The following is a 16970-nucleotide window of genomic DNA, read 5'->3' on the forward strand; positions in this document are numbered from 1 at the left end:
CAGTGGAGCAGTTCTACTCTGTCCTCTACAGTCGCTATGACTCAAAATCAACTTGATAGCAATGGGTTGTCAGTATAATTTCACTGAAAATCTAATAAAAACAAGACACAGAATTTGTTACAGTTTGTTAGAACTACACTGCCACTTCCAGCTCCCATCTGAGCCCTCTGACCCTTAGGACGGAGGTAATTCATATTTTCATGTTCTCAACAATATGCTTTCACCATATTATAGCTCATCTTGCTTTTTATATATAATATCTTTTGGAACCATTACAATATGTCTGCACCACCTACCTTCATTATCAGAGTCTTCTAAAATGTACACAGAACTCCTGTTCAGATTAAAGACAGTGAGTGTTCTGTAAATGAGCATTAACCAAAAGTAATAAGGTAAGCTGTTCTCGCGGCCCTAAGGTAACTGAAAAGATCACTTGTAAAGGATCCCAAATTACCAGGAACTTCTTTGCATTATTCAGTTTTAACCTTTAATATAGAAGAACACTGTGCATACAGCTTTTGTTTGAATTTGCATTAACATTCACATAATCCTAAACAATTGTTTTTGTGTTACCAGAAAATTGTATGTCAATAAATACATAAATATGAGATGTACTCGGGAAGGTTATGGGAATTTTCAAGATGAGTTAGCTATGGCACCTCTCAAGGAGCTTACAATCTAAAAGGACAATGTGTTTATATAAAGACCAGCCAATACAGAATAGATGGTTATAGAATAAAACCCCAATGCAGTGTTTCAATCAATTAATTACACAGAGGGACTCATGGAAGAGAGAGATGTGGCCTGGGAGAATGCAGCCTTGAAAGATGGGATTTAGATTAGTAGAAAATAAATCAAGGAGCAAAGGAAGGGAACAATCTTAGGATATTAACATAGGAAAGATATCAGCCCTAAACAGAGAGTTCCAAGGGGAGTACATTTTAGATAAGGTCAGACAATGAAAACAAAATAATTTGTGGTAGATATTGACCTCCAGAGTGATAAGTTTGGACTTCATTTTGGATATAAGAGTAAAATAATCAAATGATGTTTCAGGAATACCAAAAAAGCATGCAAAACTTGATTTGAAAGAGTTCAAGGAATATGTCTGGAGACTATAGTAATAATCCAGCCATAAAGGCAAGAAGGCTTTAGTGTCAAGTGACAGAGCAGTATAGTTTTCAAATTATGAATTATGGTATGTTTTCCCACAAACACAGGCCTTTCAGCATAAAAACAGCTCAGCATATAACGTCAGATATTGCTTTATCCTTTTCTTCTTTCAGCTATAGAGAATTTACTGCTAGAAACTACCTTAATTATTTTCTCTCTCTTTTTTTTTGTCTTAATTTTATTAGCTTCACATTTGGCATTTGCCTTAGAGCTAACCATGTGACTGAATATTTTTGGATAATCATCCTTACTGTAACCATATAAAATGGTTATATGGAGAAGTATAGGCTAATGAACCTTTATTATAATAATTATGAAACTTATTTTAGGCCTGGGGAAATGATCGACAACGGTGACCACATTCATTTTCCATTTGTTGTCTGACTTTAACAAGTTTTAGAGAAATGTTATCATGCTATAAAACAAATTCTTCTATCCTTCTTAAGCATTATATTGACTACATTCCAATTACGAATTGTGGACTGAGGATACTTTTGCATGCTATATATTTATAATAGATATGAACTTAAAGTTCATAATATTGAGTAGAAGTTATAGCTGTCTATGCATACTCAAGGAGTCCTGAGCGGCACAAACAGTTAAACCCTGGGTTACTAACCAAAAAGTTGGTGGTTCAAATCTACCCTCAGAAGAAAGGTTTAGCAGTCTGCTTCTGGAAGGTCACTGCCATGAAAATCTTATGGAGGACAGTTCTACTCTGTACACACAGGATAGCCATGAATCAAAACTGACTTGATGGCAACTAGTTTATGTATACTGCCATGACCCCAGGAAAGCAAATGGTTAACACACTCGGTTGTTAATGGAAACATTGGAAGTTCACGTACACCCAGAGGCATCTTGAAAGAAGGGCCTGGAGGTCTACTTCTGAATATAAACCATGAAAACCCTATGGAGCACAGTTCCACTCTGACAAATACAGGGTTGCCATGTGTTGGAATCAGCTGACAGCAACTGATACGCTTACTCCTGGACTTCAAGCACTTCTTATGTGGGAAAACAATGGGAATGTTGAGATAACTTAAAAAGTGTTTTTGCTCTGTAAAGTGCAGCTATTCCCCATTTTAAAAGACATATCATATTACATGTATCGTTTGCTAAACAAGTAATCCTTTGCTGGCTACAGTTTAGTATTCAGGAATAAGTCACAATTCACAAAAATAATAATAACAGGCTTTCCAAAGTAAAAGTTAATATGCCTTAATGTCTTTGGTATAAAGTTGCACTTCTCTGGTGGTGTAGTGCCTATGGCATTTGACTAGTAACCAGAAGGCTGGAGGTTCAAACCCACCAGGCACTCCTCAGAAGGAAGACTGGGCAAGATACTTCTGTAGAGATACTGCCTCGGAATTCCAAGGAGGGGTTGCTGTGAGTTGAAATCGACTCGACGGCAGTGAGTTTTGTTAGGTTTTCCTCAAAATATTGCATAGTTAAAGAACAGTCTTTGAATCGCTCCAATAGATACTCCAACCCACAGTCATCAAGGTGATTCCAATTCATAGTGACCCTGTTGGACAGAGTACAGTAGAACTGCCCCATTGGGTTTCTAAGGCTGTAAATGTTTATGGAAGCAGATTGCCTCACCTTTCTCCCACAGAGCAGCTGGTGGGTTTGAACCGCCCACCTTTCAGTTAGCACCCCAAATACTTTAACCACAGCACCACCATAGCTCCTTAGTAGATACTCAGGGAGCCCCAAATTCACATTATCTCTACAGGGTCACAACTGGTCAGTTGATTTGTAACAAACCTTCAGATCAGTTGATTCTGGTTTGAGCCCTGGCTGCTAATTTACATTTCTGTCCCAGACGCACATGTTAACACATCCCCAGATGATTCTCACAGAGCCTCAGATGATTCTCATGTATTCATAACAGTCACATGGCAATCCTGTTAAAACGGAGACTCTGATTCAGTATATCTGGGATGGAAACACAAATTCTCATCGAGGATGTCAAACTGGAATCAAGGAGCTCAAAGCTCTGTCTTATAAGGGAAGCTAGTGCTTTCTTGGTGGCAGAAAGATTTTCATAGGTCACATTTTCAATGCACAAAGCATTTCTTTTAAGATATCCCAGGGGAGAAGGAGTGTGATGAGAGTCTCCATTTTTTGTCACCTGTGGGAATTTCCATACCTAACAGCCTGGCTTGCTAAATTGCAAGTGATTAAAAAATAACAAACAAACAAAAAACAGTTGTCATCTAGTTGGTTCCAACTCATGGCAATCCCACATGTATCAGGGCAGAACTGTGTTTCTGAGGGTTTTCAATGGCTAATTCTTCTGGAAGTAGATCAGCAGGCCTTTCCTTCAAGGCACAACCAGTTGGACTAAAATCTCTAATTCTCTGATTAGCAGCCAAGTGTGTTAAACATTTGCACCACCCAGGGACTCCACTGGCTGTTGATGTTTGTTGTTAGGTGCCGTTGAGTCACTTCCAACTCATAGCAACCCTATGTACAACAGAATAAAACACTGCCTGGACCTGTGCCAGTCTCATGATCCCTGCTATACCTGAGCCCATCATTGCAGCCATCGTGTCAATCTACCTCATTGAGGGCCTTCCCCTTTTACGTTGACCCTCCATTTTACCAAGCATGATATATTCCTCCAGAGAACGGTCCCTTCTGACAACATGACCAAAGTAGGTGAGACGTAGTTTGGTCATTCTTACTTCCAAGGAACATTCCAGCTGCACTTCATCCAGTACAGATCTGTTCATTCTTTTAGCAGTCCTTGATACTCTCAGTATTCTTTGCCACCACCACAACTCAGAAGTATCAACTCTTCTTCAGTCTTTCTTATTCATTGTCCAGCTCTCACATGCACACGAGGCGATGGAAAATACCATGGCTTGGGTTAGGCACACCTAAGTCTTCAAAGAGACATCTTTGCTCTTCAGCACTTGAAAGAGGTCTTTTGCAGCAGAATTTCCCAATGCAATATGTCTTCTAATGTCCTGACTGCTGCTTGCATTGGTAATGATTGTAGAACTGAGGAATATGACATCTTTGACACCTTCAATCTTTTTTCCACTTATCGTGATGCTGCTTACTGCTCAGTTGTGAGGATATTGGTTTTCTTTATGTTGACATGTAATCCGTACTGCAGACTATAGTCTTCAATCTTCATCAGTAAGTGCTCCAAGTCATCCTTACCTTCAGCAAGCAAAGTTGTGTCATCTGCATATCACAGGTTGTTAATGAGCCTTCCTCTAATCCTGATGCCGTATTCTTCTTCATACAGTCCAGCTGCTTGGATTATTTCATTAGCATACAGATTGAATAAGTATGGTGAAAGGATACAACCCTGACACACTCCCTTTCTGATTTTAAACCATGCAGTGTTCACTTGTTCTGTTTGAACGACAGTCTCCTGGTCTATGTACAGGCTCCTCATGAGTACAATTAAGTGTTCTGGAATTCCCATTCTTCTTAATGTTATCCATGATTTGTTATGATGCACACAATCAAATGCTTTTGCATAGTCAATAGAACACAGAATATCTTTCTGATATTCTTTGCTTTCAGCCAAGATCCATCTGACATCAGCTATGATATTCCTTATTCCACGTCTTTTTCTGAATCCAGCTTGCATTTCTGGGAGTTCTCTGTCAATATACTGCTGCAACCATTTTTGAATTATCTTCAGTAAGATTCCACTTGCATGTGATATTAATGATATTGTGCAATAATTTCCACATTCTGTGAGATCACTTTGCTTTGGAATGGGTATAAATATGGATTTCTTCCAGTCAGATGGCCAGGTAGCTATTTTCCAAATCTCTTGGCATAGTTGAATGAGTGCCGCCAGCATGGCACCTATTTGTTGAAACATCTCAGTGTCAACAGCTGGAGCCTTGTTTTCGTCAATTCCTTTAGTGCAGCTTTGCCTTCTTCCTTCCAGGGTGTGGAAGGCAAGGTGGGTGTTTGGGAGCACTTGGGGGCATGCCAGGTGAGTGAGCCGCCATGTGGAAGCAAGGAGGATGTTTGGGAGCACTTGGGGGCATGCCAGGTGAGCGAGCCGCCATGTGGAAGGTGGATGTTTGGGAGTGGCTGGGAGGAGACCAGGAAGTGAGTGGGGCAGTTTGAAACAATTAAGGGAGATAAACTTGTCTGTCAGTTTGTTGTACTGTGGTGGCTTGTATGTTGCTTTGAGTCTGGAGGCTATGCCACCAGTGTTTCAAATGCCAGCAGGATTACCCAAGGTGGACAGGTTTCAGCAGAGCTTCCAGACTAAGGCAGACTAAGAAGATGGAAGAGGCCATCCACTTCTCAAAGAATTGACCAGTGAAAACCTTATGAATAGCAGTGAAACACTGTCTGATATATTACTGCAAAACTTTATGAATAGCCCTGAAACATTGTCCGATACAGTTTTGGAAGATGAGCCCCTCAGATTGGAAGGCACTCAAAATATGGGGCAAAGCTGCCTCCTCAGAGTAGAGCCAACCTTACTGATGACGACAGAGTAAAGCTTTCGGGACCTCCACTTGCTGTCGTGGCACATCTCAAGATAAGAAGAAACAGCTGCAAACATCCATTAATAATCAGAACATGGAATGTACTCCACTGGTAATAAGGAATAAATGTAAATGTATAATTTTTTTCTCAGAGTTCACCCCAAAACCCATTGCCATCGAGTCAATTCTGACTCATAGTGACCTTATAGGACAGAGTAGAACTGCCTCCTAGGGTTTCCAAGGCTGTAATCTTTAAGGGAACAGACGGTCACATCTTTCTCTTGCGTAGTGTCTGGTGCGTTTGAAGAGCAGATCTTTTGGTTGGCAACCGAGCACTTTAACCACTGTGCCATCAGCACACCTCTTCTCAGCATTGTTGTTGTTATTATGTGTCATTGAGTTGTCTCCAACTCATAGAGACCCCTCCTTGGGTTTCTGAGGTGGTATCACTATGGAAGTAGATTACCCAATCTTTCTACTAAGGAGTGGCTGGTGGGTTTGAACTGCCAGCCTTCTGGTCAGCAGTCCCATGCCTTAGGCACTATGCTACCAGAGCTCCCCTTCTCAGCTTTAGGAAATTACAAAGGTGCCAATGGCCATGGGAGCAGGGGAAGAGATGACAGATAAATAATAAGAGATTCTGAACAAAAGGTGAAGTGTTAAACATTTAAGAGAGTAAAGCTAGCTCTCTGGAAGGACAGCCTTGAACATCACTGGAACTACTGTCAACAAAATCCGAGGCAAGAAAGCAAAGTATTGAGATTCAAAGCAGAAAAACACAAAAGGAAATTAAGGAGGAACTAACCGATGGGAGGACAAATATTTAATGGCAGTCAAATGAATGGAAACAAAACGCTAGAGTGACCAAAACAAAATAGGAGAAACACAAATTTCCTTTCATTTCTGTTTTATATTATAGAGTGACTTCAGTAATATGAACATATACTCATTTTTTTTTTCATGTTGTTTGAAAACCTCTTCAGTCTCTTCAACTCAGTCAGAGAAAAAAGAAAAGAAAGGACTTCAGTTCTGAGCCACACTTTCACTTTGCACCACAGGTAACAAAATAATTGTCCACAACTTTGATATATGAAATACAGCTTGTATTAAAGAGGTAAGATGCGGAAGTTCTGAATATATCTAATATTTACCAGTATCAAAACCCAATAATACAATTGCTTGCATGTAAGTCCTCTTCATTCTAATAAAAATGTCAAATGTAGAGCATAATTCTGTTTGTTATTTATATTCCTTCAACTTCTTAAAAAGCATTAGGAGAAGACATGAAATAGATAGTAGAGTCTGAGGTGGGGGAAGTGGCTGTTCACAGATAGTTTTGAGAACTACAACATTTGCACAAATTCTCATCAACCAAATTTCTGTTAACTATTCCTACATTATAATAAGAGTATCAGACAGAAATATTATAATATTAGAAATCCAAATATTAGCAACACTCTGTAATCCTTACAAGCTAGGCCTATAATTTTGGAAAAACTTTTTTTTTTGACACACACACACACATTCAAAACATACTAGTGTTATAAAAACCAGATTTATGCTAATATTTTAATTTCTCATTCTTTTTTTCAACAGTAAATTTTAATTGATTATTTGATTATGAAGCAATCATAACTCAAGTTCTTTTGAACATGGCTCTATGCTACCACTTAAATTTGGTAAACATGTAATGCATTCCCTGATCACATGACCCAAACTACCACCACTACCACTACTCTAAGCCAGATAATTGCTATTTTGAGACAAGTGTAAAATGTTGTATTCTCAAGAGGTTTCTTTTACAGTGACTGGTATTACATCATCCTATAGGCCAATTATGAAGTGTTATGCAAATGATAATTATGCTTGACTGAAAGGGTTGGAAGTTTGAGTCCACCCAGAGTCACTTCAGAAGAAAGGTCTGATGATCCACATCTGATAAATCATGCACTGAAAACTCTCTGGGGTCTTGTTTTAATCTGACACACAGTGAGTCAGTATGAGTCAGAATCAACTAGATAGCAACTAAAAACAAAAACAAAACAAAACAAAAAAAACCTTAACTTTGTATTTTTCCTCAAATGAGTTATTTCTAATACTCTTTAAGACTTTTCTCATCCATTTCTCTCTTTCTGGCTAGCAGCTAGTGACAAATTTGTTAGGTGAAATCCATGTTAAAGAAATTATGCAAACACTCGGCAGTGAGTTTGGTATTTTTGAGTGGTACCTAGGGTCCTTGTGAAATGGGGATGACAGCCTTTCTTAGGTTACGTGTTTATTTTAGCATCTCGGTTGATTATGTTTTCATGAGGACAGGCAGGTATCTGAGAACAAAACAAGTTGCTAGGGCAGCAGTCCTCAGGTAAGGGTTGATGTGAAATCTCTTAAGAGGCTTGTCCTTAAAATGGAAAATATTTAACATCACACACAGACGTTTCTGTGATCAAAATATTAAATTGTTAGTGAATGATTATCTCCCAGGAGCTAAGTCAATGACTGATTCCGAGGTCTCTGATTTGTGGTCATGATCTAGCATTCTCTGAAGGAAAAGGTAAATGATTCTGATCTGGCTGGGTGTGGCTGAGGTTCTGGGAGGAGCCAGGAACCAGTTCCCTAAGTAACCAGAGAGTGGCCCCTGCAGGAAAATTAAAGTCTGACCAACCCCAAACTTTTAGACTATGGCTGCTGGTGAGCAAACTACTTCTTGAGGTGCATACACAAAACCTAGAAGGCAGTTAATGCAGAATTTCTGACCTCATCCCAGACGTAGAGTCAGAATCTACATTTCAGCAAGATCCCTGAAGGACTCATCTGCACATTCAAATTTGAGTACTCCTCTAGATTGCCTTCTCCCTATTGCCCATCTAAGTCTGGGGATCCATACACAAATCATATCTCATTCTCTGCCGCCATCCATATTTCCATTCCCTTGTGCACAATAAGAGGTGAATGATACAAGTGAAGTAACAGGTGTGAAAGTGCTGGTTAGAGACAATTCAATGAGATTGAGTTTTGAATTATGACAAGCAATACAAGTATAAATCTCATCTACAATTGGAAACTGAATAATTTTAGAAATCTTGGAGTCATTTTGGGAAGGACAAAGTTAAAGGGAGAAGAGAACAAACAGGAACTTTGCACAATTGATTTTAGTATTTAAGGAACTCTGGTGATGTAGTGGTTAAGGCATTTGGGTTTTAACCAAATGGTCGATGGCTTGAACTCACCAGCAGCTCCACAGAAGAAAGACAAGGCAGTCTGCTTCTGTAAAGATTTACAGGCTTGGAAACCCTATGGGGGTTGCTATGAGTCAGAATTGACTGACTCAACTACAGTGAGTGGTTTTTTTTTTTTTTTTTTTTTGTAGTGCAGTGGTTAAGGCATTTGGCTGTTAACCAAATGGTCAGTAGTTTGAACCCACTAACAGCTCCATGGAAGAAAGATGAGGCAGTCTGCTTCCATAAGTATTTACAATCTTGGAAAGCCTATGGGGGTTGGTATGAGTCAGAATTGACTCAATGACCATGAGTTTGGTTTATGTATTTCATTATTTAGGTAAAAAATATCATATGCAAAAACATCACATCTGAAATAAGATAATTCAGAATCTAGTTGTCTTCTATGATCTGTGTGAACTTGAGGAAATCACTCAAGTTCTCTTGGTTCAGTTTCCTCAGCTTTAAAATGGTATACTAATAGCATCTTCTCAGCTCCTTCCTAGCAGGTAACTAGGAGCCCCACACAAGATAACCACAGTGAAACCCGCAAGAGCTGGAATTCAACGAAGCTGCTTTGTTTTTCCCAGTCTGGCAAGTTGTCTGCCTTTGACAGGGCACAGTCATCACTTTTCTGTGCTCCCTAGTGCAAAATATTTGCATTTCCCTTTTCTGATCGGTTTCTGCCTTACACAAGTTCCAGATTTTGCAGGTTTTACTTCTGAAAGCAGTTTTGAATTATGACAAGCAATACAAGTATAAATCCCATCTACAATTGGAAACTGAACAATTTTAGAAATATTAGAGTCATTTTGGGAAGGAGAAGGTTAAAGGGAGAGGAGAACAAACAGGAGCTTTGCACAAATTAGGAGCCCTTGCGATGCTGTGGTTACAGCCTTGGGCTCCTAACCAAGAGGTCAGTGGTTTGAACCCACCAGCTGCTTCATGGGAGAAAGATGAGGCAATCTGCCTCTATAAAGATTTACAACCTTGAAAACCCTATGGGGCAGTTTTACCCTGTCCAATGGGGTAACTATAAGTTGTATTTGACTTGATGGAAGTGGGGTTTGGTTTGGTTTTTGGTTTTCCACAAATTATCTCATTTAAGTCTCACTGCCACTCTCCTTCTTCTTGTTGTTGTTATGTGCCATCGAGTCAGACCCAATTCCTAGTGACCTCTCCTTGGGTTTCCAAGGCGGTATCACTACGGAAGTAGATTGCCCAACCTTGCAGGTAGTCATTATTACTCCCAATTGACAGACAAGGACACAGAAACTCAGGGAGATTATAATCTCAGTCAAAGTTCTGTTACCTAAGTAGAAGAGCCGAGAACATATGTCAGGTTTATCTTATTAATCTGTTGCACCACAGAGGCATCCATCTATTTGTTCAACTGCTTCTAGGCCACGAGCAAACCGAGTTTGTTCCCTCAGAAAGGAGTTGAGGAGGTGACACAAATGACAACAGTGCCCAGCACAATCACTATTACCTTGAACATAAGTTCTGCCCTAACTATCTCAGAAGGAGCTCTGGTAGTGTGATGCCTAAGGCATTTGACTGTTAACTAGAAAGTTAGTGGTTCAAACCTACCAGCCATTCTATGGAAGGAAGACTGGGCAATCTACTTCCGTAAAGATTTACCTCCATGAAACCCAGCGGGGGTCACTGTGAGTCAGAATCGCCTCAATGGTAATGGGCTTGGTTTGGTTTGAATATCTCTCAGTGGTTTCCCTCAAATAAAATCTATCACTTAGTCTGGCTCCAGCCTCTATTTCCAGTCTCATCTCACCCATTCTCTTTAACTCATTCCCTTCAACAACATTAGCCTTTTGATAATTCCTTGAATATACCAAGCTATTGTCCTCAGGGTCTCTGCATGTATTAGTATCACGTCTGGATCCTTGTGGCTTTCTCTAGTTTACATGTTCACGTTAGTTTCTGCATCTCTCACAAAAACCCAAAAAACCACTGCCGTCAAATCGATCTCAACTCATAGTGACCCTATAGGACAGGGTAGAATAGCCCCATAAGGTTTCTAAGGCTATAAACCTTTCCAGAACCAGATTGCCTCATCTTTCTCCTGCAGCTCAGGCTGGTGGGTTTGAATGGCCGACTTTTTGGTTAGCAGCCAAATGCTTTAACTGCTATGCCACTAGAGCTCCCTCACCTTAAATGTCCCTTCCTCAAGGAGACGCTCAGTAACAATTTCCTCAAAAGCTCTTCCCTTCACATGTTTTTATGTTTTCATTTTATTCTTTTTAGCATGTATCATAATGTGTGATTAAAGTGTTCACTTACATGTTTTCTGCTCCTTGGCTCCCCCCACACCCTTCTAAGATATAAACTCTATGAAGCAAGAAACATATTTGCCTTGATATGGGAACTAGCATAGAACAGTCATTCAATGGTTTGTTAAATAAGAGAAGGAAAAAAGGAGAAAGGATGACGTGAAGGGTAGAGACTGAAATGAATGAGAAGCATACCAGAAACAAAAAAACCAAACTCACTGCTATTGAGTCAAATCAGACTCATAGTGACCCCCATTAGGTTTCCAAGGCTGTAAATCTTTATGGAAGTAGATCACCCCATCTTCCTTTTGGGGAGCAGCAGGGGGTTTGAACTACTAACCTTCTGATTAGCAGTCAAATGCCTTATCTATTATGCCACCAGAGTAAGAAGCATAGGTTTTGGAAATGTATGTGGCCTGAATTGTTGTAAGAATATCACAAGAGATAATGGTGAAAAAGCACTTAGAATTGTGCCTAGTACATAGCGCTCAATGATTAATAACTCTTCTCTATCAAAAGCATATCTTTAACCCAGACATGTTAAATAATAATACTGGAAAAGTAGGGAAGTAACCTCCTACTTCAGCCAGAATTTATTCTATTGGAGTTGAAGAAATATAGTTTGCATAGAAATTGTACACCTATTTCAAAGTCCTCTGCATTAAAGCCTCTCCCAGCCCAAACTTCACCTCTTTGATCGAAGTTGAAAGCATGTTTGCTTCCAACATTCCCTATTGTTTGCCTATTTTTCTAAACTGGCAGCAAAACTTGCTCCTACTGGCCTGAGAACAGCTGAGCAGCAGCTGGAAAGGCTCATGGTCATGCCTGCTCCAGTAATCAGGAATGGACAAATGAAAGTTAGAATCAAGGACAGAACAAGATTCTGGCAAAGTGGATGTCCCAAGTAGCTGTACTGACATTAGACAAGTCACTTACTGATGTGAGAGCCCAGATTGCTGCCACTGGCGTTCAAAGTCTAGCGTTGCTTCTTACTAGCTATGCAACTTTAAACAACTTAGGCATTCAAAGGAGCCTTGTGGTGCAATGACTCTGTTCCTCAGCTTCATTTCATCTCGGAAATGGGAATAGTCACCTCATAGGGGTATTGTGAGGATTAAATAAAATCATTGTAAAGAACTCCATACAGTTCCTGGCACAGTAAACAATGAATTTTAGTAATAATTATTTGGGGTCTCTGTGTGTGAAATGTTGTTAGCCAATGAAGGTCTATTCCAGCATGAACAACTTACTGTTTAGTAAGTTAAGTTTCAAGAGTTAATATTTTAAGGGTTGAATCCTGTCTGGGAGAGCTTTCTTCTTAGATTTTCTTTCTTTCTTTTTCTTTTCTTTTTTAAGGCAAAAGACAATGTCATAAAGGGAGAATGGAAAATAAATAAAGTTACCAAATCCTGTAAGAGAAAATCCTTGACCCCTAAAATCCTGGCTAAATTCTAGGAACTTCGCTCCAGTGCAATCCTTATCATGTATGACATGACTGTGCAAGAAAGAGTGACAGAAAAACTAGGAGAAGAGGGTGAGATGAAGGGCACATTGTGGGCAACTTGTCTAGGAAAGCTTGCGCAGAAGATAAAATTCTGGAAAAACTGGAAAGGATTCTGAAAAATAAATAGGACAAGGATAAGTAATACTAGTTAGTCACTTCCCATATGCCAGGCGTTATTCCAATTGTTTTACACGCTTTAAATGAATTTAATGCTTTCAATCACCTTAAAAAGTAAGTAGGTAGCATAGTGCCTAAGGCACTTGACTGCTAACCAGGAGGCTGGCATTTCAAACCCACCAGCCACTCCTCAGAAGGAAGGTTGGACAATCTACTTTGGTAGTGATACCGCTTCAGAAACCCAAGGAGGGGTTGCTGTGAGTTGGGTCCAACTTGATGGCACATAACAATAACAACAACAAGAAATAAGCATCTTTATTATCATCATTTTACACATAAGTAAACGAAGGCAAAGAGAGATAAGGGAATTTTCCCAACTTTCAAAGAAGTTCTTCATTTAAAGACTCAATAAAATGGAGAGATTCATCTAGAATTTTAAAAAAACAAACTCACTGGCATCGAGTTGATTCCGACTCATAGCGTGGGTTTACAAGCTGTAAATCTTTAAAGAAGCAGACTGCCTCATTTTTCTTCCACAGAGCAGCCGGTGGGTTTGAACCACCAACCTTTTGGTTAACAGCCAAATGTTTGACTACACCAGCAGGGTTCCTTTCATTTAGTATTGGAAGGGGGGAAATAACAAGGATAGGATGGGATCTGAGTTCATGTGGATTATAATGAGGTTATTGAGGTTTTAAATTTTAAAAACTCTAATATCGTTTTGGAAATTATTTTTAAAATTAAGATCTCTGTTTTATCCATGCCAATAAAGAAAGAATCAGGCTGTACTAGAGAATAAGTAAAAAAAGGAGTGAATCCATAGCTTCTTTTGTTTGGGTGAAAAGCAGTGTCAAGCTTTGTGAGTATGTAGCTCTTCTGCCATAGTTGTAATAATCTTTTGTTACTCAGTCCTACTTGTCTCTTCCTTCCACCTTGCCTCACCACATTTATTCTAGCGATAACAAAGAAGGACATTAAAATAATAAGAGAAAAATCATTTTCATTTTCATTTAGGGGTTGACCATACGTGATAATTCATCCGACACACTAAAATCCTTGCTTATTTGGTTTGCAACCAGGAAAATCAGTTAACAAACATCACTTTTCCAACTTCTCTTGCAAAATGCAAGTCCACAACAATTCTTTGGTGGGACACAGTAAAAAGAAAATGCAAAGTGCCTGGCATCTGAAAATTCTCAACCATTTACATTTAATTACATACATAACTGGTATGCTCCCAAGTGTGAAAATCCTGAAGCCAATAAATCAAACAACAAAATGCTATCTGAGCAAAATAGATTTATATAGATGTGTGAGCAGTAAAAATCCACTGACGTCCACTGGGTATTTTACCCAGAAATGTTCTTAAAAAGCAAGAGCAAATGTCTGCTTTTTGAATCTTGCCTTCTTCTGAACACTTAGGTTAGTCATTTTCCCTAGAGGAGCATTCTTGAGCAATGACTTTTAAGTGGACAGGAGATTTCAAACTTAAAAACATCTCTCTGTTTTAAAGGACCACTACACATGTGCGTATAAGATTTTAAGGACCATCTTATTTGTCTAGTACTGTTAATTACATGCTAAAACAAAACAAAACAAAAAAAACCTCACTGCGGTGGAGTCTATTAAATGAAGCTCAATTCAGTGCAAAAGTGTTACACATTAAAGTTTTCTTGGGATACTCATGCAAGGAAGACTTTGTAAACTTCTGCAAAGTCAATTTTTTTTAAAATGACATTCAGACTACTAGACTACCAAAGATTTTCCCATGTAGTATAGAAAAAAAAAAAAAAAAAAAAACCTCTCCCCAATAGTAATGGGATCGTACAATCATTACCACCAATTTTGATCTTCTTGTATTTTTAAATGTTCCTACTTTAAATTGTAATTTCTTATGAATGACAACCTTAGGTAAGAAAGCGGGGGGCAACTAGAGCCTTGTCTTTTGGGTAAAACCTTTGCCAAGTGCTAACTGTTTGAGAATATGGACTCATCTCATTTTTCATGTTACCATTGGCAATAAAGTTAAATGTAATAGACATTTCTTTAATAAAGCTTGTGAAAATAGTATCTTGATAAACTTTATAGCTCTGGTCAACCATGTGAAAGCCAAAATCTGATCTCTGCTAACACTTTCCTAAGGAAAAGAGTCAGCCAGGTGAACAACTTGCACGTTCATTGTGCTTATGGAAATGAAAATATTAACAGACTTTAAGATATCAAAACCATACACAGTTTCAAGGAAGGAACTGAATAAATAGTAGTGGGGACTTTTCCTTCATCATTAAATTCTAATGTCCTTGGATTTTCATTGGTTAATTGAGAAAGCAAAACAGTTCTCTCCTGAGTTGCAATGGTTCATTTCTTACCTTGCCTTCTGCATCACACAATAAAACTAACTTTAAAGTGATATTGGCTAGAACATTTTTTATTTTGGAGTCCTAAACTCTGGCAGGAAGGCAGACATGTAACAATGACAAAGAGGCAAAGTTCAGAGATAATCTCAGAATGACTCAAACAGGATCCATTTCCAGTTCACTTGTTTCTGTAAATATTTATCAGTTAACAATTATGCATCTGCATGCAATGACAACAGCCTTGTCCGGAGAAATAAATAATTCTTTCTTCCCCAAAATGGACTAAATTATTTCAGTCCATTGAGGTTTCTGGAAATAGGAGTTTTCACCCAATTACAAGATTTAGGTTATTCAATTTTGGCACCAGTGATATTATGCATCTTAAAAAGTTATGTTATTTCAGCATGTTCTGTGTTTCTCCTTTTTCCCACCAGTGTGACTCTTTCAGATAAGTTTCTCTAGTTAAATATTTGCCTTTCTAATTATACTTGCCCCCAGGCTATGATGCTGAAGTTACTAGAACTGCTTAATAAAATCCACTAAATACTGGCAGAAGAGAATTTCTTTCTCTCGAAAAATTTTAAGAAATGAATTCATGAACAGTTGTCTGATATGATTATAATTCACTATGAGAGCAAGACACAAAACAAGAACCTGCATTTTGCAAGCCGTTTATATTTCCAAAGGGCTTTTTACACAAGTTTGCTTAAATTGACCTTTTATGCTTTATAAATGTAATTTTCATAAACCCGAGGCAAAGCAGCAAATATAAATTGTACTAACCTTCGTGTATTGAATCTGCAAATTGGTGAGTGGGACAGGTAAGTCTGGCATGCCTGAGGACATTTCTGGGATGGCTCTGGAATACAGGTGGCACGTTCAGCGATTTGGTTCTGCTAGAGCACTTGGCTTTATTTGTTCCTTTTTATCTGAACGGGCTAAGGTTTATTTGCATACTGGACTATGATTGGATGAACAAACTTGGAGCTAAAAGAAAACGACACTACTTATTTGTAACACCTTGGGCAGGAAGCCTTTGACTTTAAACTTAAATCCTTCAGAAACCAGAGCTTCAGAACTGGAGCTGCACCTGGAGACAATGCACTATTTGCAAACGAATTAATTTACGAAGCTGAAACCTGTGATAAGGATATGCAGCACAGCTGCTGTGGCCTCGAAAGCTAGTTATTATTGTCTTTTTTTTTTTTTTTGTCTTTTCATGCTACTATGTAACTTTCCATTCTCTGACAGACTTGGAATCAGAGGCTATAAGGATTAAAAAAGACTCTAAAAGGGCACTTGTTCTCGGTAGAAGCTGATGAAGACAGGACGTTGGCCAGGGTGCTGTTTGGGAAAGAAAGGCCCTCTTTCTAGACTCTGTCCGAAGTCAGCTTTAAAAAAAAAAAAAAAATCATATCAATCAAGTACTTTTTCAGTGCTAGATAAGTAGAACTACTGTGATTTCAGAAGATCTAAATTCTTTTTATTTATATCTTAGAAAAGTCAGTAGGATGTTTAGGGGACTTAAAAGTACTCTGTCATATACATCCACCCCAATCAACAATATGGTGATATCATCTGTTAAAATTCAACTCAGGTTATGGGATTTGTCTGTATTTATCACTATTGATATAGACAATTGTACAAAGAATGCATTTAAACAGGATTTCCAAAAGATTCTGATTCTTTAATGTTTCAAGCTGGACAATTTTTAACCATTAGTCTCATATTAAGTACAATATTTTACTGTATTGAATTTATTTTCCAAGCCTTTTATTTCTATATTTCAATGTAAAAGTTACAATGAAAACAAGATTAAAAAACAAAACAAAACC

The 16970-nt window shown here is 38.5% G+C and overlaps 1 protein-coding gene across 1 annotated transcript in view; it reads right to left on the minus strand.

The window, feature by feature from the left end:
* ALDH1A1 (aldehyde dehydrogenase 1 family member A1) overlaps positions 1–15981 on the minus strand; it is a 55192-nt gene extending 39211 nt beyond the window's left edge. Inside the window, exon 1 of the mRNA XM_007938496.2 lies at positions 15919–15981. Within this exon, the coding sequence (XP_007936687.1) occupies positions 15919–15981 (63 nt within the window). The remainder of the gene's footprint in view (positions 1–15918) is intronic.
* Positions 15982–16970: the final 989 nt, after the last annotated feature.

This window comes from Orycteropus afer, unplaced genomic scaffold (genome assembly GCF_000298275.1).
Source record: "Orycteropus afer afer isolate SDZICR_OR568_19922 unplaced genomic scaffold, OryAfe1.0 scaffold00005, whole genome shotgun sequence".
Classification (NCBI taxonomy): Eukaryota; Metazoa; Chordata; class Mammalia; order Tubulidentata; family Orycteropodidae; genus Orycteropus; species Orycteropus afer.